Here is a 23,523-nt window from a genome sequence, read left to right on the forward strand (position 1 = left end):
AAAAACCTAGATTGATAAAAGAGGTTTATTGTAGGGTTTGGAAGTAAGGTTAAAGTCTGGTTAGTAAAAGGTATTAGATAGAGGAAGAAATACACCATAAGTGGTGGACAGAGAGTCTGTGATGCAAAGCATGGTGCTTGCATGTTTCAACTCTCTGCCAAGAGATGATTCCCTTTGCTCTTTTATTTGGTAAAAGGGGCCTAAGGGTGGAGCCCAGGTTGGCTGCTTGCTGAACCAGGGCCAGAAACCGCCAGTGGGGGTTGGGAAACCTGAGCAGATCATTTGACTGGGCTGAGACAGATCGGGATATCTCCCTTTGGAATACAAAAGGGTGGTTTTGACCAGGTCCTGTAGATCAAAGGTCAGTCATGGGGGTTGGGGATCCCAAAGGAATCTTAAAGGGGGCTACACCAACATGCACATAGGCCTAAGGGTGCATTGGTATGCATACATACATGTTTCTTGTTAGGTCGGTTTTTCACTCACGCCCCCCCCTTGACGATCCCATTTTGGACTATCCATATGTATACACATATATCCACATACATATAGGCATAGTCACACACCTGCCTACCCTCCTTAGCTAGCTCTCTTTCGGAAGCGAACTCGTTCATTACTTCACAATTTTTTTTTCCTCAGTCCGAGGGGGACAATTCTTAACTTTCGCCCCTCCCCCTTCCTACTTCCCCACTCCTCCTTAGGGGCAGGAAGGCAGAGGAGGGAGTAGGAACACGCGACTGTCACGTGGGCTGGTGAGCATCTCCTCCAAGGGTCGTAAAGGGCGAATCTAAGGAATAAAAGGGGTGAGGTGGCCCAGGGCCTAGCTCGCGGAGGACGACCAACGAGGTCAAGGCAAAGGCACCGGCTGGCACTGCCTTACATCTCCAGGGACCGTTAGCTCTGAGTTCCGAACCCCGCCCCCTCCGGCAAGAGAAACACCCAACAGGCCACGTGGTCCGTGACGTCATCTCCTAGCGCCGCCACGAACTGGAGCTGCAGTGGGGGCCTGACGGGTCCGGACTGTCGCTTTGCCGGTGTGAACCTCGGAGTTTCCGGGAGAGCCCAAGTGCGGAAGTGGCCCTCGGGGAGGGGGACTTAGTAACTTACGCTCACCCTGTTCCTGTGTCTATCGCAGCTGCGCGAGCCCTCACCGGGCAGGGTCTCAGGTAACTGTCCCTGTTCTCTGTTCCTTCTCCTACATCCCCACGGCTCCCTTGGGGTTTCCTCTTTCTACCTGACCCGAAACATTCTCGGCGAAGGGGGAGGGGGCGGGGCGTAGGAAAGGGAATCGGTGCCCCCGCCCTCCTCCCCGTGGTGTGGAGCGCGGAAATCCTGGCGAGGGGGAGTGTCCCGAGGTGGGGGTTCGGAATGTGAGCGGGCCGCTTGGCTTGGGCGCCCCCGCGGGGAGCTGGCCAGGAAGGTGGGGGTGGAGGTGCGAAGCCCTTCTCTACAACCCTGAAGGGTGCATGGGGGTGGGGCCGCCCCGGAGGCCGGGGTGAGGTTGGTTGTAGGACACCCTTCCCAGAGGGTGTGGCAGAGCAGGTGTGTTCTCTGCCCCTGCTGCTTTTGTATTTTTATAACTGACTACGGGGTGGAGGGAACCCCTGGTGGTCCTAGTTCCCGAGTCCCAGATAATCTGGATGCATTCCTAGATCCAAAGCTAACGCATAGAACTGCTCCTTAACCTCTGACATTCTGGCCTCTTGTCTCTTCCCACCCCGTCCGGATGGGAGGGGACTCCCTGGATTTTTTTCTCGATTTCATTAGTGGTTATAAAATACTGGATCATTCATCCCTGTGTACGCAGAGCCACTGGAGAAACTACATGTGTCTTGTTTTTCCCCGAGGATACCTCTGAAGGACCAAACAAGAGCACATTTTCCCACCAAATACTCCCGAAAGTGGCAGGGGCCTTCAGGTTTATATCATCTTAGAAGCCAGGACTTTCTAGTGCAGCCAGTACTAGAGAAAAGTTTTCCTATCCACCAAGCCTTTTTTTTTGGAAGAGGAAATCTACTAAAGGTTATTCCACTTTTGCTCTGTTGAGGATAATAGATTTAAAGCTGAAAGGGAAAATCACAAGTGCTACATTGTGTCCAGGTACAGCAATAACAAATAACTAAAGATAGGGTTGGGTTTTTTTTTTTTGTTGTTGTTGTTTGTTTGTTTGTTTTAATAATTTCTAAAGGAGGAACACGTCCATTAAAGTCAAGCCAGCTAGCATTTGGTGAGGGCCTGCTATAGGCTATGTGCTAAATGCTGAGGTTACAAAGAAAGGCAAAAGACCAAGGTCTTTTGAGATGATAAATTGGGAATCATCTCAGAGGAGAGGCTTAATTAAGATTAAGGACTAAGAAGTCATCTTGTAGAAGATGGGATTTTCCAGATAAGGAAATTGAGGCAAATAGGTTAAATGACTTCTTTTAGTTGGGTCTTAAAAGAAGGCAAGGTAGCTTGGAAAGAGAGCTTTCCAGGGAGGTGGTGGGGTTGGGGTAGGGGGAAGAGGGGGCGACCATTGAAATCACTTGGACTTGGGAGATGGAATATGATATTGGAGAAAGATTGAGGAGACTGTTGTCAGATGGAAGAATCTTTAGAGGGCATTTTAGTATAAAAAGACAGAAATGGTAGGAAGGGACTAAGTTTTGAAGGGTTTTAAAAACCAAAGAAATTATTTTTATATTATGTTTTATAGATGAAAAGGAGACAATGGGGGTAGCATGCCCACACTCAGCTTTAGTTCTTTAGGAAGATCAGTTTGAGTGAAGGATGGACTAGAGTAGAAAGATTTCTTTAGAGAGATGAACCAGCGGACTATTGCAGCAGTTGAGGTGTAAGATGTCAAGGGCCTGGGCCTGGAGTCAAAAAGAGAAGACATGTGAGAGATGTTGTGAAGATAAAATTGACAGGACTTGGTGTTTTGTTGAATATGGGGAATGAAATTGAGGAGTCAGTGATCACCTTAGGTGAGTAGGAGGATGGTGATATTCTTGACAGTAACAAGAAGTTAGGAATAGGAAAGAGGGCTTGGAGGGATTGTGAACTTTGATATGTGAAAGTAGAGGGTTAGAGAGAGAAATGAATTTGGGCAAGAAAATCTGAGAATTACATACATAGAAATGAAAATTGAATCCATGAGAGCTAATGAGCTCAGCAAGTGAAACAGTATTGAAGGAAAAAGAAAGCTTAGGAAAGAACCAAGGACACCTATGATTAGTGAAACTGACCTGGATGAAGATTTAGGAAAGGATACAGTCAGTAGTCAGATAAGAAGAGAAACAGGAGCCAGTAATGTCATGAAAATTTAGAAGATGATATCAAGGAGAAGAGGGTGATTGATAGTATTAAAATCTACAGAGAGAGATCAAGAAAGAGGACTGTAAAAAGATTATTAGATTTGACAATTGAGAGATCATTAGTAACTAGAGAGGAAATTTCAGTTGAATGATGAGAAGCCAGACTGCAAAGAGTTAAAAAGAGAATGAGGGGAATGGGAGGAGAGATTTATGTTGTAGATTGCCTTCTCTTGGAGTTTAGCTAGCTGGATGGATTAACGATTAAGTGAGGGTTTTTGGAGGATATGGGGAGCCATGGGCATGTTTATAGACACAGAATAGGATCACTTGTTCATGTAGAGGGGTTAGTGTTGGCAGTGAGGAGGACCATCTTTTCATGTGAGACAGATGAAGGAGATAGTGCCAGGGGGCATTTGAGTGAAGCGAAATAAGAGGAAAAGGAAAAAAGAGAGCTTTCAACAGATGGTCTCCTTTTTTTCTTCCAATGAAATACAACTCAAATAAATCATTTAGCAGGCATTGTCTATATGCCAGACACTGTCCTAAATGTTGGGAATATAATACAAACAACCCCCCCCCCAAAAAAAAAAAATCTTACTCCTAGAGAACTTATATTGTAATAAGGAAGACAACACATAAATGGAAATTGGAGGCAAGAGAAGTACCTATGTTGGGGATAACTGAAAGAATAAAAAACTGAGAAGGGAGAAGTGAGCATAGATAGTTTGTTATTTCCTTACAGGGTGGTTTCAGGCGGGAACACACCATTTAAAAGAAGGGATCATAAGAGACAGAGACATATCCATGTGTGATCTGGCTTCTGGAATATATAAACTCAGGAAAAAGATAGGACTGGATATGTAATTTGGGAGTTATCAGAGAAACAATAATTGAAAATATGGAAGCCTGTATAATTATTGAAAGAATATAAATAAAGTTGACATGATTCTCTGGCTCAGAACAATCCTACGATCCGGTTTACTCATAGTTATGCAAATTATAAATGTAATCTAACAAAGAGGCGGCTGAGAAGGGTCAGTCTAGGTAGGAGGGAAAAAAAAAAGCCTTGGGGACCAAAAGGAATGGGTGATCTACAATGCCAGGTTGCAAAGAGGTTAAAAAGGATGAAGCTATGAGATGGTGCAGTGACCCAGAGCATCAGCCCTAGCTGACCTGAATTCAAATACAGCCTCAGGCATTTAAATAACTGATAAATCATTTAACTTCTGTCTTCAATTTTCTTCAAAAATGAGGATAATAATAGTACCTACCATGTTTTGAGGAGTAAATGAAATAACATTTGCAAAGAGCCTGGGGCATACTTGTTTCTTTCCTTTCCCCTGAAAAAAGACCATTGGATTTAGCAGTTATAAGGGGGCCTAAGTTTAAAAGAAAGGTTTTAGTGGAAATCTTACAGATACCATTGGTTACTTAGTCCCAGTACTGCCACTGATTCATTGTGTTAATTGTATGAGCAAATGCTGTCCCCTATTTTCTGGTGCCTCTGCCAATTTTCTGAATCTGTTCAGGAGCCTAGAACATGCTAGTGAATTAAGGCTTAAACCACTCTTTTGAGGAGGAATAAATGTTTCAACAAGTTTAGGCTCTAATTTGACCTCCTTTTATTTTGATTTAAACTGTCTTTGCTTATATTTTCACCACCAATAACTTATTTAATACTAAGTAGGTTTAAATCAATAGCTAATTTGATTTTAGTGATAAAAGGTAAGTTTTTTGAGATTTACTTGTTTTGCCTCAGCCCTTGTATAGGTAACTTAAATTCTCTCATCTTTCTCTGTTTCTTAGAGCATATAAAATTAATTATTTTGAAATTTCCTCCCCCCCCCCCCCACCCGAGGCTGGGGTTAAGTGACTTGCCCAGGGTCACACAGGGTCTTAAGTGTTTGAGATCTGATTTGAACTTGGGTCCTCCTGAATTCAAGGCTGGTGCTCTATCCATTGCACCACCTAGCTGCCCCTTGAAATTTCCTCAATTGCTATTAACATTTTTCCTATTTCCATTTTAACTATTATTGTATACACTATGCAATGTTTTTAGGAGAAAAACATTGATTATAAATAGTCCTGTTCTAAAATGAGGATAAATCACATTTTTAGTTTTGTCATGAATTATGTATGAAATAATCTAGAATCTAGGTCTCCTTAAACCTAGGAACTGAGCATTTTCCATTAAACATTCTTATTTGCATAACTGTATAAAGTCAAGAAACCATATATCACAGCAGAAGCCATCAAGATGTACAGGATATCAGTTAAGTTTAATATTTAAATATTACATTGCATTCAGAAAGCCTTAGTTATATTGATGCTTTTTCTATAATAACCTTTGAATTCTTTCTTTGTTAGAAGAAAAAAGTCTGCCCTCGAAAAGCTTAAGCATTTTATCCAAGTTAATAGTGTAATACAAGTCTTCTTAAACTTTTTCCACTCATGACCCCTTTTTGCTTGAGAAATTTTTATGTGACTCCAAGTATATAGGTATGTAAAATAGGGTATACAGTTATAAGATCCCAGAAGGCATAGTGAACTACAATTTAAGAAGCTGGGATATAGTAGGTGTCAGAACTCATGTAATCTCATTCCCTTTCCAGGACACTTTACCTCACAAGTTTTTTAGAGGGAGTAAAACAGAACACTCTGAATAAGAAAAAAGTTGATGTTACTTTTTAAATATATATTTTTGAGTTAGATTTTTGGCCACTAGTGTTTCCCAAAAGTCCCTAAAACCAAATGTTCAGAAAATGGAAAAATACAGCTTTGATTATTTCTAGTGATTAATATGATTACTGTTAAATTGTTTTATTTTTTTTTTCATGTATTCTTGTCATAAAGCACTTATTCTCATTTTATATGTGAAATAATCGAGAAGTTTGTGATGCCTGTGATTAGATCACCAATGAGATTCATAGTTCAGTTCTTTGTTTATTGTATCAATTTCCCTTTCTGCCACTGTACTTAGAATGTGTCTTTTTAAATATAGCATTTGATACTTTCTCCCCATTTGTGTTTCCTTTTCTATTTGATCAGCTAAATTAATTAGCACTTTTTTTCCCCAATGATTACCTTTGTTCAGGTACTGCAACATATTTAGCAATATAAAATGTGGTTCCTGTGTGTGTGTGTATGTGTAAATTCAGTTAGTTAAATAGTTGCCTTAAACTTGTCAGCCAGTAGCTGATTATATACAGGAATGAAGGCTAAGAGAATGAAATCTTATTTTTGCTGTGGTTTATTATTTGATTCATGCATATATATTATGGATTATAGACAGTGTTGTAGTTCTTAGATTTAGAGCTGGAAAGGATCTTAGAGGCCATTTACTCCAATATCATCGGTTTTATAAATGAATTTAAGAACCAGAGAAGTTAAGTGAATTTTGTACTATACCACTGGATGTATTTACTCTTTTTATCTCTAAACAAATAATAGCAGATTACTCGGCAATGAAAATCTGCTGGACTGTGTTTTCATTAAAGTATGTTGATGTCCTTAGGAGAAAATAACTTCTATGCATTACTATTCTTCCTGTGAACATTCTTCTTTACTATTTGGTGTTTTTATATATCTTTATAGAGATTTGTTTCATTTACCGTGCTTGCTCTATTTTCAGTGTATCATTGGTCAAAGAAAAACTTTAGTCTATATGTGCTGCCTTATCCACTGGAAGAATGACAGATGACAAAGATGTGCTTCGAGATGTGTGGTTTGGACGAATACCAACCTGTTTTACACTCTATCAGGATGAGATAACTGAAAGAGAAGCAGAACCTTATTATGTAAGTTTTTTAGTGGTATTGGCACACACACACACACAAAATATATGTAATATGTAACATACCCATACTTATATATTTATTCTGAATTTTAGTCATAATTCTGCCAGAAATACTTTTTTTTTTTTTTTTTTTTTTTTTTTTTTTTTAATTTAAGATTCTAAACTAAGCATTTTCTAGCCTAGTAAAGAAAATGTCCAAACTGGCATAGTCCCTCCCTTCCCCTCTTTGGCTCCTAGTGCCCTTAGACATATTAAATGAAAAAAATGTTTTGTTTTAATAAAGTTTTGGGTTAACATCATAGAACAAAAATCTCTTTAACAGTAATTACTTAATTTTCAACTAGAACTACTTTGTGAGGTGAAGAATACTTCACTAACTCGTGGCAATATGAGATCTAAGTCCATTTCTTTCTTAAAGAAATCAGTAGCAGAAATTGAAATTAATTTTTGGGATTATGTCTTAAGTATTTCTTTCACCATAAAAGCTTTCTATAGGGGATTCCTTTAAAAATTGTTCTTTAGTCCTGTCTCTTTCCTGACCAAGTTAAGGTTGGGTCGTGTATTTTTGTAGGAAAGGTCTAGGCTAAACTTGTAGATTTCTTGGGGTATTGATTTTCACATTATTTCCAGCTCTCTGATACAGCTCAGCTTGCAATCTACAAGGTTTCAGTGCTTTCACAGTATTCTGGTCCAGAGCAAAGTAAGATTGTTGTTGTTCTTTGGTCTGAACTCTTTTAAGTTCTTGTTCTGAGCTTTGGTCTAAGCAGCTGTAAAGTGAAGCTCTACTTAGTCATTATTGCCATCTGGGAATTGGACTCCAGCCAGCCTTTTTAGAATTAAGTTTATTCTTCATCACATGCCTGTATTTTATTCTAATTGATCTTTTGTCTCAATATCCCATCTCTCCTCTTTATAATTTTGTACAAGTTACTTTCCATACTAGGAATACCCTCCCTATACATCTCTGTATCTTAGAATCCCAAGTTACCTTCAAATCTTTGCTTAAGAAGGTAAATCAGTGGGAAAGTTTGAGTCTGGAGAATAATAAACAGTTTCACAAAAGCAGAGGAAAGCATATCAAGCAGGTGGTAGTGTTCTACCATGTTAAATACTGAGAATTTGTAGAAGGGGATGAGAATTGAGAAAGGGGCATTGGATTTAGCAATTTAGTCACTTGGTACCTTGGAGATTGTAGTTTCAGGAATGAGAACAAGAAGATGTATTCTAGAATTTTAAGGAGATGATTTACATTAAGCACTTTGCAATCTTATAAGTAGTCTCTGCCCAATATTAGTTTTCCATTGGGTAGTGATCCTAATGAAATAATGTTTCCAAAGATTTTAGTCTCTTTTCCCTCTTCCTGGCAGAAATGCTGAAGAGAAAGGAAATGATAATTTGAAAGACTCAGGAGTCTTGATCAACAATGATCAAACATTATTACAGAGGAACAATGGTGAAGAATGTAATCCACAGCCATAATATGGACTGTACACATTCATAATGAAGCACATTTCTGAACATGGCCAGTGTAGGAATTTGTATTACTTGACTATACAGTTTTATTAGTTTTCTTGGGGGGGGGGGGAAAGAGGTGTTAAGGAGTAGGGAAGTATGATAGAAAAATAATATCAAAAACTAAACCTATGAATTTTAATTAAAACTTGGAAAAATGGATTATTTATTTTCATGTTTATTATCTAATGAGATGCATGGTTTCATGATAATTAGCAGTGTACCAAAATTCGGTGAACTCAATATCAAGTCATGCATCAAAAGGACACATTGCATAGTAAAAGATGTTTAAATTAAATATGTGTGTGTGCACATGTATATATGTGTGTGTGTGTTTCTGAAAATTGAGAAAATGGAAGAAAGCCATCTCAATCCTCTTTTCTTTCACATTATTGTCGCTAAAGGTTTTATCCTATGCAGCAGTCCTAGATGCTTATCGTAAAGATTTTTCCCTAATATAGCCCAGTGAGCCTTATTACAGGCTAAACTTGTAGAGTTTCTTAATAAGAATAGAATCATTAGTCACTAGTAATTGCCTGTGACAAATTATAAATGGGTTGCTGGGTAGCCTAAGAGAATAACAAGATCTTCATCTATGACTTTAATTTTATCTTTGCTTCCTCGATCTAGTTATCACCAAACTCTACTGGTACTTTCTCAGTTTTCACTAAGGTGATTGAATTGATTATATCATTTACTTTTGTTGGCTAGACTGTTTTAGTAGTCTTTCTGCCTCTTGTATCTTTACCTTTTAATTTGCTCTGCATATAATTGCTAATATAAATTTTTAAAATATTGTTTTTATGATGTCATTTTTCAAATGAATCCATTAATTATTGCTTATTCAAAGTTTATTATTAGTTTTCAATTTCTAGGCCTGGCTTTTAAGTCCTTACTATTTTTTGCCTACTTCACCATTCCTTAGTCTTTTGGGTTTTTTTAGTATTTATTTTACATGCTCAACTATACTTAAATTCAGAGACATATATCTTATCTACCTATTTTTCCAATGACATCTATATATAACATGGAGTGGACATTTGATACATTTTGTTGATTTGTTTAACAGAGCATTATGATAACTTTATGGTGAACATCAGAACCATATTTAGTAAAGTTTTTTTTTTTTAACTAAACTGAACTATTTCAGATTTCAGTATTTTCTCTTTGAAATCATTTGATATTAACTAGATTATGTATTTATTTTATTTGGGGGAAAATAATTTTGAGAAATGTTATAGATTCAGATCAAAGTTCCTGATAGCACATAGTAATAGCTTAATATTGTTGATTGTTTAGAATTTCTTGTTTTTTTATTAATAAGTTGAAATACCTGATTCTGCCTGCACTGTTGCACAGATATTTCTATAATTTTTGTAGTGTCTAAAGTACAAATTTAATTCATTATTTATAACTCAGAAATCTTAAAATGTTTAATACAATAGTTTTTTTTTTATTATTTGCAAATAACAATTGTAATTTATTTGTAATTAGATGAAAAAATAAAGTGGAATGATTTTTCTTTTTATAACTCAAAGACCTACTAATTGCTTTTTTAAAAAAATAAGTAAATAAATACAGTTCTAAAAATTTTCATTTCAGTTGCTTTTACCAAGAGTAAGTTATTTGCCGTTGGTTACTGACAAAGTGAAAAAGCATTTTCAGAAGGTTATGAGACAAGAAGATATTAGTGAGATATGGTTTGAATATGAAGGCACACCACTGAAATGGTGAGTGAATTTCTTTAAATTTTATTATGTAACTTTTATTTTTATAAAATACAATGCAGGAGAGAAAATTGTAATCGCAGCAACTTAAAAGATTGTTACTAATCTATCTTATGTATTTAAAAATTAAACACTTCCTAGCTGTGTGACCCTGGGCAAGTCACTTAACCCCAGCCTGGGGGGGGGGAATGTATTTAAAAATTAAATATTATTAAACATCTTAGCATTATTAATTTAAAATGAAATAGATCCCATTTCTTTTGGAGTATGTGGCTAAATAAGCAGGTAAATAAAATCTTAAAATGTAATTTTGATTGGGAAATATATTTTTATTTGTACTTATATTTATAAGTGTCATTGTGGTATATTATCTAGAAAAATGAAATTACGAAGACATAGTTTCAGGTTTTACCTCTGATGTATACTGATAAATCCTTTTATATCTGAGCATTCCAGGCTTTATAAGACTGTAATTATATAAGAGTTTTTCAGTATGCATTTGCAAAAGTTCCTGAAAGCTTCCTAGACCAGTTAAATCAATATCCACTTCATCATCAAACCCCAAATCTATGTTTATATGACACCTAGAAGGGTAATATTTGCTAATAGTTTTTCTGTGGATCTAGGTAAAATTCCATTATAGTAAAATCATTAGGAAGAAGAGTCATGTTTGATATTTTCATATTGATTAAATCTAAAATAAAATTTATCTTGACCATAAGATAGTGAAAAATATAACTTCTAGAAAAGAAGACAGATTTTGGATTGATATCAATATTTAGCTTACTATTATGTTTTGGAAAATTCCTGTTTTGGATTCTATTTCTAATATAAAATTTATTTATTTCTCCCAAATATAATAATATTTAAAAAAAAAAACTATTCTTAGTGAAAAACCATATGTTCATTGATATCTGATAGCTTGTCAATGATAATTCTGTCCATCAAGAATTATGTAAGTCAGAGAGCTTCTTTAACAAGATATTATCATTTTCTCTATTAGTTGATATATGAAAGAAACATTAAGGTGCAATGCAAAGAACATTGCACTTAAGAGCCAAAAAAATGAAAATTCCTGGGAGAAAGGAAGATGAAAGAAGTAAAGGTCCTGCTTCTATTCCTGATCTAAATGCCATAGTAGTTCTTTTTCTTTGATGGAAACAATTAGTCTCTGTTACCTTCCCTGAAACAGCTCTTGCTATTCAGGGTTGTGTGTGTGTCTTAAACCTTTTAGCATATAGAATAGTGATGTTTACTTTCCTAGTCTACTTTATAGTTCACTGTATTCTGGTGGAAAGGGAATGAATACCTGGTATTAAGAAGTTTGGCCAACTTTTACAAATCTCCATTCTCTCAGGGCTTATGAAATATAAAACTTATAAAATTCATTAAGCAACTGCCTTCTTTCTGAGACTCATTTCAATTACAGTTTAAAAATCAAAATTAGTTAATGCGCATAAGGAACATTACAAGATAAACATAAAGAGAACTAGTAGAATGCAGTTTCTATGACACTGCCATAGAAATCAGGGAAGAAAAATGGTCAAGAAGGACAGAATCATCTATGTCAAACCTGCACAGAAATCAAGGATGATAAAACTTAATCACAGATGATTCATTTGGGCATTCTGAAGATCATTGCTAACCTATGAAAGAACAGAATCCAAATTGGAAGGAGTCAGGGAATAAATGGGTGGTGATGAAATAAAGGCAATAAGTATAGGCAAAGGTTTTTATAGAGTTGTCATTTGAAGAAAGAATGGTTAGATACTATTTTGAACAGGAGGATATAAAGGTTGAAAGATTTGAACCTGTTTGGAGGAAGGAAAATAACATTAGTAAGAAGAGATTGAAAATGTTTGATACAAGATGGATGATTGATAGAGCTGGGTAGGCAAGTGGTGATTGTGATGAAGAGTCTAGAAGTTCACTTTAGTAAGGAAAAATATGACTATTTCCTCCAGAAAAATGATAAATGAGTTTTGGCATTAGAAAGTACGCATGCTTGCTAAGACATATATAGGACCTATATGAGTACTGCTAACAAACACTTTACATAAAGGAAAATAGATCTAAATAATTGGAGAATTTATTGCTCATGGGTAGATGAAGTTGATGTAATTATATACATTGATTTGCTTATTCAGTGTTGTATGAATTAGACTACTAAAGGGGTTAGTCTATATAGCTTGGAAAATTCATAACAGTTCATCTGGAGAAGCAAAAAGTCAAGAATGTGAAGGGAATTAATGAAAATAAGTGAGAAGAGTGGCCTAGAAAAACAAGATCTCAAATTATACCAGAAAGCAGTGATTTTCAAAATAATTTGATACTGGTTAACACATAGAGCTTGATCATTGGAACAGAATAATTGCCTAATGTTTGAGAAACTCAGATATCCCAGCTTTGGGGGCAGAAACTCACTGTTTAACAAAACTGTTGGGAAGCTGGAAAGCAGTTTGGCAAAAACCAAGTATAGAAAAACATTTCACACTGTATACCAAAATAAGTTTTAGCATAGAATAAGAAAGTAGTCGAATAATTAGAGAATAATTAGGAACAAGAGCCACACTATTTTTAGTGTGAAAAAAAATGCTCTAAATAATAATTAGAGAAATGCAAATTAAAAACTCTAAGGTTCTTCTTCACACCCATTAGATTGATAAAGTTGATTGAAAGGAGAAATGCTCAGGGCCTGTGGAAAAACATACAATTAATACATTGTTGGTGGAGCTATGAACTAGTTCCAGCTATTCTGGAAGTCATTTTGCTCAAAAAAATAAAATGTACATGCATTTTGATCCAGTGATATCTGTTACTAGGTCTATACCCCAAAGAAATCAAACAACTGGAAAAAAGGCTATCTGTGCAAAAAATGCTTAAAGCAGTTCTTTTTTGTGGCGTCAAAGAACATTGAGGAGTGTCCATAAAATTGGAAAATGGCTGAACAAATGTATGGGATAGAATACTTTTGTGCTGTTAAAAAATGGGAAGGATTTCAGAGAAACTTGGGAAGACATGTATGAACTGATCAGAAAAAAGTGAACAAAACAAGGAGAATAATTCATATAATAACAATGATACTGTAAATACAAACAACTTTGAAAGATTTGGGAACTCTGATGAATATGACGACTAACTAGTTGCAGGACTCATGTTGAAATGTGCTGCCCAACTCCTCAGAAAGAGCTGGTACATTCAGTGCTTATTGAAACATTTTCTAGGACATAGCCAATGCAGAAATTTGGTTTGCTTGATTATACTTGTTTATAATAGGATTTTGCTTTTCTTGCTTTCTCTGTGGAAAAGGGTTGGAAGTGGGAGGGAGAAACTATATTGAAAATATATTTAGGTGGTCAAAGGATATGAACAGACAATTCTCAGAGGAAGAAATTGAAACTATATCCACTCACATGAAAGAGTGTTCCAAATCACTACTGATCAGAGAAATGCAAATTAAGACCACTCTGAGATACCACTACACACCTGTCAGATTGGCTAAGATGACAGGAACAAATAATGATGAATGTTGGAGGGGATGTGGGGAAACTGGGACACTAATACATTGCTGGTGGAGTTGCGAAAGAATCCAGCCATTCTGGAGAGCAATCTGGAATTATGCCCAAAAAGTTATCAAACTGTGCATACCCTTTGACCCAGCAGCGCTACTACTGGGATTATATCCCAAAGAAATACTAAAGAGCGGAAAGAGACATATATGTGCCAAAATGTTTGTGGCAGCTCTTTTTGTTGTAGCTAGAAACTGGAAGATGAATGGATGTCCATCAGTTGGAGAATGGTTGGGTAAATTGTGGTATATGAAGGTTATAGAATATTATTGCTCTGTAAGAAATGACCAGCAGGAGGAATACAGAGAGGCCTGGAGAGACTTAAATCAACTGATGCTGAGTGAAATGAGCAGAACAAGAAGATCACTGTACACTTCAACAACAATACTGTATGAGGATGTATTCTGATGGAAGTGGAAATCTTCAACATAAAGAAGATCCAACTCACTTCCAGTAGATCAATGATGGACAGAGGTAGCTACACCCAGAGAAGAAACACTGGGAAGTGAATGTAAATTGTTAGCACTAATATCTGTCTGCCCAGGTTGCATGTACCTTCGGATTCTAATGCTTATTGTGCAACAAGAAAATGATATTCACACATATGTATTGTACCTAGACTATATTGTAACACATGTAAAATGTAGGGGATTGCCTGTCATCGGGGGGAGGGAATAGAGGAAGGGGGGGATAATTTGGAAAAATGAATACAAGGGATAATATTATAAAAAATATATATATAATAAAAAATTAAAAAAAAAAGAAAATATATTTAGGAAAAAACAGTACAAACCATAATTTAGCAGACAAACCCAGAAAAGTGACCATGAGCTGTTTACTGAAAGTATTGGCCCTCATGTTGCTTTTTTGCCATATAAAATAATAAGTGGCATTTTAAAGAATATTTAAGAATGCTATTAAACCAAATCTCAATTTACTTTCATATATAAGATGGTTCATTGTACTTCAAGAAAGATACTAAATTGGACATAGAGCTGCTGTTCATTGACAATAAAGGGAGTGGGAAATTAAAGATTGAGAAAAGATAGGATATGTACAATAAGCCTAGAAAGTGCAGTTGAAACCAGATTGTGAAGATTTTTTTTCCTATTCTGTCACTTTTATTTATTTTTTTAACAGCATTTTATTCTTCCAAATACATGGTTTTCAGCATTCACCTTTTCAAAACCTGTGTTCCAAATTTTTCTCCCTTTCCTTTCCCATTCTCTCTTCCCAAGGCAGCAAGCAATCCAATATAAGTTAAACATATACAGTTCTTCTAAACATATTTAGATTGTGAAGGTCTTAAAATGCTAAACTGAGGAATTTGTAATTTATCCTACAGGCAATAGAGAAGGGGAATGGTATGTTTCAGACTTATTTAGGAAGAATTTTTGGACAGTTGTTTGTAGGATAAATTAGAGAAGAGACTTGAAGCTAGCAATTAAGTCAAAAGGCTACTGTAATAGTTTAAATAAAAAAAGGTTATAAGGAACTGAACTAGAGCAGTAGCTGTCTAAGTGGAAATGGATGTGAGTAGTGTTATGGAGATAAAATTGAAAAGAACTAAATACTGATTAGCAATGTGGAATGAAAGACAAAGAAGAGTCAGGGATGATTTAGACATGAATCTGGATGATTTGAAAGATAGTTATCTTCACAACAAAAAGGAAAGTTAAAGGAGGTCTGGGTTGGGGGGAGCAGTTCTGAGGGGACAAAAGAGAAGGAAGAGAGAGGAAGAAATGAAGATAAGTTTTGTTTTGCCACATGTTGATTGTAACATTCTTGTGAGTCAATGGATTGGAGCTTCAGACAGTAGGTAAGACCTGAGAGTAGTTATTTCACAAAGGTTGAGTCTAGGAAAGTTAATAGGTTTTCTAAGAAAGAAAAGAAGTGGATCCAGGGCTTAGTCTTGGGTACTGCTCATAATTAGGGGGTTAGATATAGATGTTGATCTAGCAACAGAGGCTGAGAAGAAGCAACCAGACTAATAGGAATAGAATCGCAAGGCAATAGCATCAAGAAAGCTGAGAAGAGAACATTTCAAGTGAAGGGAGGTGAATACAATGTCTTAAGTTGCAGAGAGAATGATATAGGCTGTGTAACCATCCATAGAGACAGAGAGACCATGACAAAGACAGAATACTGTTTCTGGTTTTTTTGTTTTGTTTTGTTTTGCCAATATTTATAGCTTGAGATATGTTATTGTTTAGTCTTTTACAGTTGTGTCCAACTCTTCTTGATCCCTTTTGAGTTTTTCTTGGCAAAAATACTGGAGTGGTTTGTCATTTTAATGATGAGGAATCGAACCAAACAAGATTAAGTGACTTGCCCAGGGTCACATAGCTTGGAAGTATTAGAAGCCAGATTTGAATTTAGGAAGACAGTCTTCCTAACTCTAGGCCTGGCATCTGTCCACTGTACCACCTAACTGACCCAGCTGTCCCAGTTTGGGACAAATAAAAGGAAACTAATGCTAGACTTAATAAGTGCTTTTTGTTTTACAAGAAGCTAGTAATTTTCTGGAATTAATTCACTCAAGATGTGGTAATGGCTATAGTTTGCAAAAGATTTACATATATTATATATCTACAAACCATGAATTTGTTATTAAAGAAAATGGATTTTTGCCAAGCTCTTAACCTTTGAGGCTGACATCAAGGAAGATATATTGCCTTTGGTGTGTTAGAGACGGAATACTTAACTACTTGAATATTTGACCTAGAATGGCTTTTATGTCCCTGATTACGAATATCATAGCTATTTGAACTAATTTTTAGTAGGCAGGGATTGAAGATGGAGAAATAGAAAAAAAAAAACACTAGTGGTGGTTTGTTCCTTGAAAATAAGACATTGGATGAAACATTAGCAACTAGGTCTAATAGTTGTTAATCAGTGATATAGAGATAGTGTTTGATGGTTGTGTGGCACTTTTTGTGTGCTTTTTTCTCCCCTGCTTATTAGCTTAAGAGGAAAGAAAATTAAAAGTGTGAGGTGAAAAAATAAGAGTAGAGGGAAGTAAGGATTGGGGAAGACTGAAGGGTTTACATAACAGAAAGCTATTCATAACAGAAGCTATTTGTAACATATATGTATGTTTATTATACATATACATTATAGTTGTAAGTAAAATATTTCAAATTATTTTGATGTGTGGATCTGGTAACAGACTGTTTCAATAAGGACAAATTAAGCTAAATTCAAAGAGATTCATTTTCATCTTATAAAGTGATTGATTTTTTTTTTTGGTACTTGAGAAAGCAATATATTAATATACAATACTATTGTAGTTTGCATTGGTGGAAGGAATACTCACATCCACTAAAATTATCCTTACTATAAGGAAAAAATGCTAAATTTTAAATCATTGTAAGAACATATATGTGGATATTTTAGGGCGCTCCAAATCATGGTTGGCTGGTAAATTTGGAAATTGATCCAAGTGACAGAAGAGATAATAGGTTGCCAGTCCACACTCAGATATCATGTCAACAAATACCCCTTCTTTTGGTGATTTTACTGTTTTTAGTGTAATTAAAAGATAGATTTTTCCCTATACAAAAGACTCTTGTTTTAATAATAGTTTTCACATTTATAAAACACTTTTCATGCAACCACCTTGTGAAATTGGTGGTACACTACCTCAGTGGAATTCCAGGTCTTACATGTTTTTCCACTACACCGTGCTGCCTCTTCTGTAACACATTAAGTCAATCTCTGCATTAACTGACTACTAAACTAGAATTTTATTTCAATTGATCATTTTCTTCTAAGAAATACAGTATGTGCATTCAATAATTACTGACTTATTTATCACTTAAAAGTTTGCAAATATGCCTGTCTTTCTGATGGCTTGTCTCCTCCTGGATGTATTATAGTTGGCTCATGTCTTTCATGTATCACAGGAAAATGGCTTTGACTGAAAGATATAGTTCTTCTATGTATCCATTAGCATTTAACCCCTTCTTAAAACCATCTCTAAAAGTCTTCTTTTTAGTAAGCTAATTATGAAAGTGATTAGGTTTTAAAAAGATAAGAACATCTGATATCTTTATTTGATTTCTGATTAGTCATGAAGAAGATAATAATCATCATTCTATATGTAAACATCTTTAAAATTAATTATTTCCTTATAGCAAAAAAAATAAAGTTTTATAAACCTTCAAACCTTTTTTTTCTTTAGGTTTTCCACCTTCCAACTGCTAGTGATTTAAATTTTATTTAGCTGAATTTTGCAAAAGACTACCCTTCATCTCAGAATTTAGGAACTCAGCTAGGAATTTCCCCTCAGATAAGTGCTCAACAAATCCCTTTTAATCCAAGAAATGATTAACTGTTTGGGCACATGACACCCATTTCTCTTTTTCCTTTATAAAGGGAAGTAGGTTGTCCTGCAAGAAACGTGGGGGAGGAAGGGAATTTTTTTCTTAGTCATTGCCAGTAAGATTCTTGCCAGAGTTCTCCTTTATAGGCTGATCCTTTACCTGGAAGATGGTCATCTACCTGACAAGTATGGCTTCAGAAAGGGATGAACAATCAATATGGTTTTTGCTGAACTGCCAGGAATAGATCGGAGGCCTGTACAAAATGTTTATGGATCTGACCAAGGCCTTTGATAGTACAAAATTTGGTTGCCCAGATAAGTTCATTAGTATTTTATGTCAGTTCCATAATGGCATATTTGTATTGGTTCTGCATACTGGACAATTCTCTTGCACTTTCCTAGTCACCAGTGGAGTGAGCTCGGACTTTATGCTTGTTCCCATATTTTTCAGAATTATGTTTTCAGATGTGTTGTCAAATGCTTTTAACAAGGGACAAAAATGGCATCATGGTCACCTACCATACTAATGCTCAATTATTCAACTTGAAAAACTGCAAGCCGAGATTAAAGTAGAGAGAGAGTTAGTGGGTGACTTTTTTTGTTTGTAGATGATTGTGCATTCTAAGACTGAGATGCAACAGAATACAGAGCGATTCTTTGTTGCTTGTGCTAATTTTGGCCTGATAACACCAAGATAATAGAGGTTCTCTAATTAGCTAACCCCATACCATTCATAGGTGGAGCCATCTTGTTATAGGAAGTTCACTTATCTTGGCAGTATATGTATACATAGAAGGGATGTATACATAGAAGATGTGGTTGATATACACATTGCCGCCACTAACTCAGTGTTTGGGAGGCTCTGAAGGAAAGTGTGAGAGAGAAGAGGTATTAAGGGCTGCCTACAAAACTGAAGGTCTACAGAGCCATTGTGCTGACCTTATTGTTACATGCCTCTGAAACCTGGACATATACCAGCACTGTGTCAGGAAAGTGAATTGATTCCATTTGAATTGTCTTAGGATCACCTGACAAGGTATATAGGAAACAGAGACCCTTTCTTGAGCTGAACTTGCCAAGCATTCAGACTGTCCTGTAAAGTTACAGCTATGAGCTGAACACATCGTTTGAATGTCAAATGAATATTTGACCAAAAGACTTATTTTGTGGAGAACTTACATGGAGGTCAGAAGCAACAATACAAGGATACTATCAATATCTCTGAAGAACTTTGGAATTAGTTATGAGACATGGAAGTCACTGGCACAGAATCGTTCAGCCTGGCATACCTGCATCAAAAAAAGGCTTTATGTACTATGATTAAAGCAAACTTGCAGCATTTCAAAAGAAACCTGAGCTGCACAAATTTAGAGATATCTCCACTCAAAATGTTCATGTGGTCTGTTTGTTCCCAACCTGTGGGAGAGATTTACAAGATGTTATTGGTCTGATCAGCCACAGTTGGATACACTCTACCTTGACCCAAAAATAGTGATGTCATTTTAATACTCTTTGAGCATGAAGGACAACAACCAACCAAACAACTTGAGAGGTTTCACTTTAAGAGAGAAGCTTGCTCAAATGCAATGTAAATGAAAATATTTACCTTTAGCTTAAATTTTAATCTAAAAAAAGTTTTAGGTTGTTTTTTTGTTTGTTTGTTTTATTTTTAAGTAATCTATAAAACTTTTAAGTTTATTATTTTAATGGGGGCAGGGGGAGGATTATTCAGCCAAGTAGTCACCATTCCTTTCAGAAAGGAATAGCAGAGGTGTTGAACGAATGGAGAGGGGTGAGGGTAAGTAATTGAGAAGGAAGGTCAGTTAATTCTTTCCCATCATACAGTTAAGTGCTCCCTGATTGCAGATTTGTAAACTTCAGTTTGGAAAAGAGAATTAGTTTTGAGAATGGAGCAGTCTTTCTAGAGAAGAGATTCCCTATTCTTTCCCTTTTCCTTTCCCTCTTTATTCACATAAGGCTGCTTTTATTTGAAAATATTTTCAAACTGAATTAGTAATCATATTAATGCTAATTTTCATCTAAGGATGGTGAAAAATATAAATCTGCTCTTTACTTAAGAGTACTTAAAAGATCTTTTTTAATTAATTTGGTTTTTCATTTTTAAAATCATTTTGGACAAAGTTTGCATGTCCTATCTAAAGAAAATTTCTGCCTCCCACTTTTCTCTTAGTCCACTTTCTTTACCCCTTCTTTCTCTTACTTAGTACCTTTTTTTTCCCCCTTGACAAAGCCCTTTAGAAAGAGGAGAAAACCCTCTCAATCCTTTAAAAAAAAATCAAAAAGTTTAAAACATAAAGGGGTAGAAATTTTAGACATTTTGACTCTCTTTAAGTATGAAAACAGTGGTTAATTGTTTTGTTACTCAGTTTTTGTTATTACCTGCCCTAAGATGTTGATCAGAAAATAGATGTTCCTAATTCATGAAATAATTTTTCTGTAATTTGTAGTATAATGCCATGAATACAGTAAATATCTAGTACATTTTTCATTCTGTTGCTATGTAGGACAATGTGATCACTGTCTTTCACTATTTGAAGTATCATGGAGCAGAATGATAAAACTTGTTATTTCTGTCCCAGGAAGATTATAAGGAAGCAGATTTTGGCATTGGAGGGTAGAGGAGAACTTCTAATATTTCAAGCTGCTCACAAAGAGAATGGTTTATGCCTGGAGGGTTGGAAAAAAGTATAAAAGCTCTTATAAGCACAGAATTAGAAATTTTTGTGTGGTACGGAAATGGTGAGGGGTCACCATTTAATAAAAAAGCTGGAGAGAGCTCTAGAGAAAAGCAAAGTTTATAGTACATTCTCGCTGAGAAGGGCGTCCCACCCTTTCGAGTAGACAATCGAGAGGAAGCACCTCCTGTGGGCAGGACAGCACCTTTAATCCCTAACAAATGCCCCCTCCCACCACTGACCCTCATCCTCTTTGGCTGAGAGTCTTACATTCTAAACGCGAGATCTACCCATGAAATTGAACTTGACCAATAAGTACATAGTTGCCCATATTTGGATGAAATAGGGAGATGATATCATAGGAGGGGAAGGCAATGCCCTTTGCTCGAACTTCAGAGTCCTTCAGGCCTACTCGAACTCTGAAGTAGATGAAGCCTTACTTCACTTACTTTTTACAACTGTCTTGAAAGATCTCACCTCATCTCATTCATTTTTAAAGTTGGTTAACAATTTGAGAGTTTGGTCTATAGGTGCCTTTCAGTGGTTACAGGCAAATTGCTGCTCTGTTATTAAGTTGTATTTGGATGTTGGGATTGATTGATTGACTTTTCTGTTTGCTTTTCATTTGGCTTTTTAGTCTTTTAACCAGCAGGGGGTGCCCCAGTATTGCATTTTATTAGGTTGTATTCCTAGGTTTGGAATGATATATCTTCCCTCTCAATAAGTTTATAGTGAATTTTTTGGAAAATGTTTATATTATTTATTTATGCTTACTTCTGAGAAGTCAACCTTAGTAAAAATAACCTGACAAATAAGTAAAGGGTATTTTAGGTCATAAAGCAAAAAATGTCATAAAGGACTCTTTTATTGTTATTTAAAAATAAATGCTTCCTAGCAGAGAATAGACTTTTCAGTTCATTCCTCTTATCATAGTGGAAGGATTGGAAGATATTTTTTACTTATGTCAGGAAAACCTCTTAGTGTATATATTAAAATGAAAAATCTTTAATTGCTTAAAGACAATGATGATAGTAATAGCTAGCATTTACTTAGTGTTTTGAGATGCACATATTCCTTTAAAATATTTCATTTTATCCTTACAACAACTCTGGGAAGTATATGTTATTATTTATACTCATTTTACATCTGAAAAAAACTGAGGCAGATCTCTTCAACAATGAGATGAACCACATCAGTTCCAAAAGAACAGTAATGAACTGAACCAGCTACACTAAGGGAAAGAACTCTGGGACATGACTATGTCTGGGACTAAAGTCCCAGAACTCTAGGAAATGAGTGTGAACTACTACATAGCATTTCCAATCCCTCTGTTTTTGTCCACCTGCATTTTTTATTTCCTTCACAGACTAATTGTGCACTATTTCAAAGTTCGACTCTTTTTGTACAGCAAAATAACTTTTTGGACATGTATACATATGTTGTATTTAACTTATACTTTAACATATTGAGCATATATTGGTCAACCTGCCATTTGGGAGAAGGGGTGGGGGAAAGAAGGGAAAAAGTTGGAATAAAAGGATTGCAACTGTCAATGCTGAAAAATTACCTATGCATATATCTTGTAAATAAAAAGCTATAATAAAAAAAATTACTCATGCATATGTTCTGTCACTAAAAAGTTATAATAAAAAAATTAAAAAAGAAAAAAAAAGAGTAATCTATCCTAAAAAAAGAAAAAAAAACTGAGACAGAAACCCAAGTGATTTGTTCATGGCTATGTAGCTAATGTCTGAGACCAGTTTTCAAACTTCAGTCTTCTATCTCCAAGTCCTATGATAGATGTGAAGTTTAGATAACCATATTCTTGTTCTTATGAAACTGTGTCCGTTAATAAGTATAAGATACTGCTAGTTGAGAGAAAGGTAAGGATAAGGATATGAGAGATATTAAATCTATGGGCACTGATGAGATCACAAACATGATAGATGGATGGACAGAAAGGTAGACGGACAGGCAGGCCTTTGGAGATTAGAGCAGGATAGGTAGATTTGTGTGGATCATCAGCTTAGAGATGGTAATTAAGTCCATGGAAGAAGGTGTGATCACCAAGTGAAATAGTAGAGAGGGAAAGGAAATGTCTGCAGTTAAAGGGTTTGACTGGATGAAAATCCAGTGATGGAGACTGAGAAAGAAGGAGAACCAGGAGAGAGGGGTATCCTTCCAGAAGAGATTTATCAAGAAGATGATAATCAATAGTGCAGGACTGAGGATTGAGGATTGAGAAAAGGCTTTTGTTTTTGATAATTATTAGTAACTTTAGAGATCTCTTCAGTGGAATGATGAGATTGGAATACAAATTTTAAGGGATTAAGAAGATTGTGAGAGGGGAGAAAGTGAAAACACCTCTTCATCAGCCTTTTCAAGGCGTTGAGCCACAAAGGGAAAAAGAGATATAGGATAATTAGCATCAAATGAAGGGTTTTTTTGTTTATTTTGTTTTATATATATATATATTTATATATATATATATATATAATAGCCTTTTATTTACAAGATATATGCATGGGTAATTTTTCAGCACTGACTGAATAGGACAGGTAGACCAATACATGTTAAATATGTTAAAGTATATATTAAATACA

The 23,523-nt window shown here is 35.6% G+C and overlaps 1 protein-coding gene across 2 annotated transcripts in view; it reads left to right on the forward strand.

The window, feature by feature from the left end:
- The first annotated feature begins 960 nt into the window (after nt 1-960).
- The window catches only part of ATG5 (autophagy related 5), a 131,638-nt gene continuing 109,075 nt past the window's right edge, over nt 961-23,523 (forward strand). The window contains exons 1-3 of one of the 2 annotated variants that reach the window (XM_074310183.1): nt 961-1,166; nt 6,928-7,093; nt 10,207-10,334. In XM_074310183.1, the coding sequence (XP_074166284.1) occupies nt 6,986-7,093; nt 10,207-10,334 (236 nt within the window). In that variant the 5' untranslated portion in view covers nt 961-1,166; nt 6,928-6,985. Of the gene's footprint in view, nt 1,167-1,365; nt 1,543-6,927; nt 7,094-10,206; nt 10,335-23,523 lie in introns of those variants that run through there. The other variant, XM_074310184.1, reaches the window with a different exon arrangement.

This window comes from Sminthopsis crassicaudata, chromosome 4, assembly GCF_048593235.1.
Source record: "Sminthopsis crassicaudata isolate SCR6 chromosome 4, ASM4859323v1, whole genome shotgun sequence".
NCBI lineage: Eukaryota > Metazoa > Chordata > Mammalia > Dasyuromorphia > Dasyuridae > Sminthopsis > Sminthopsis crassicaudata.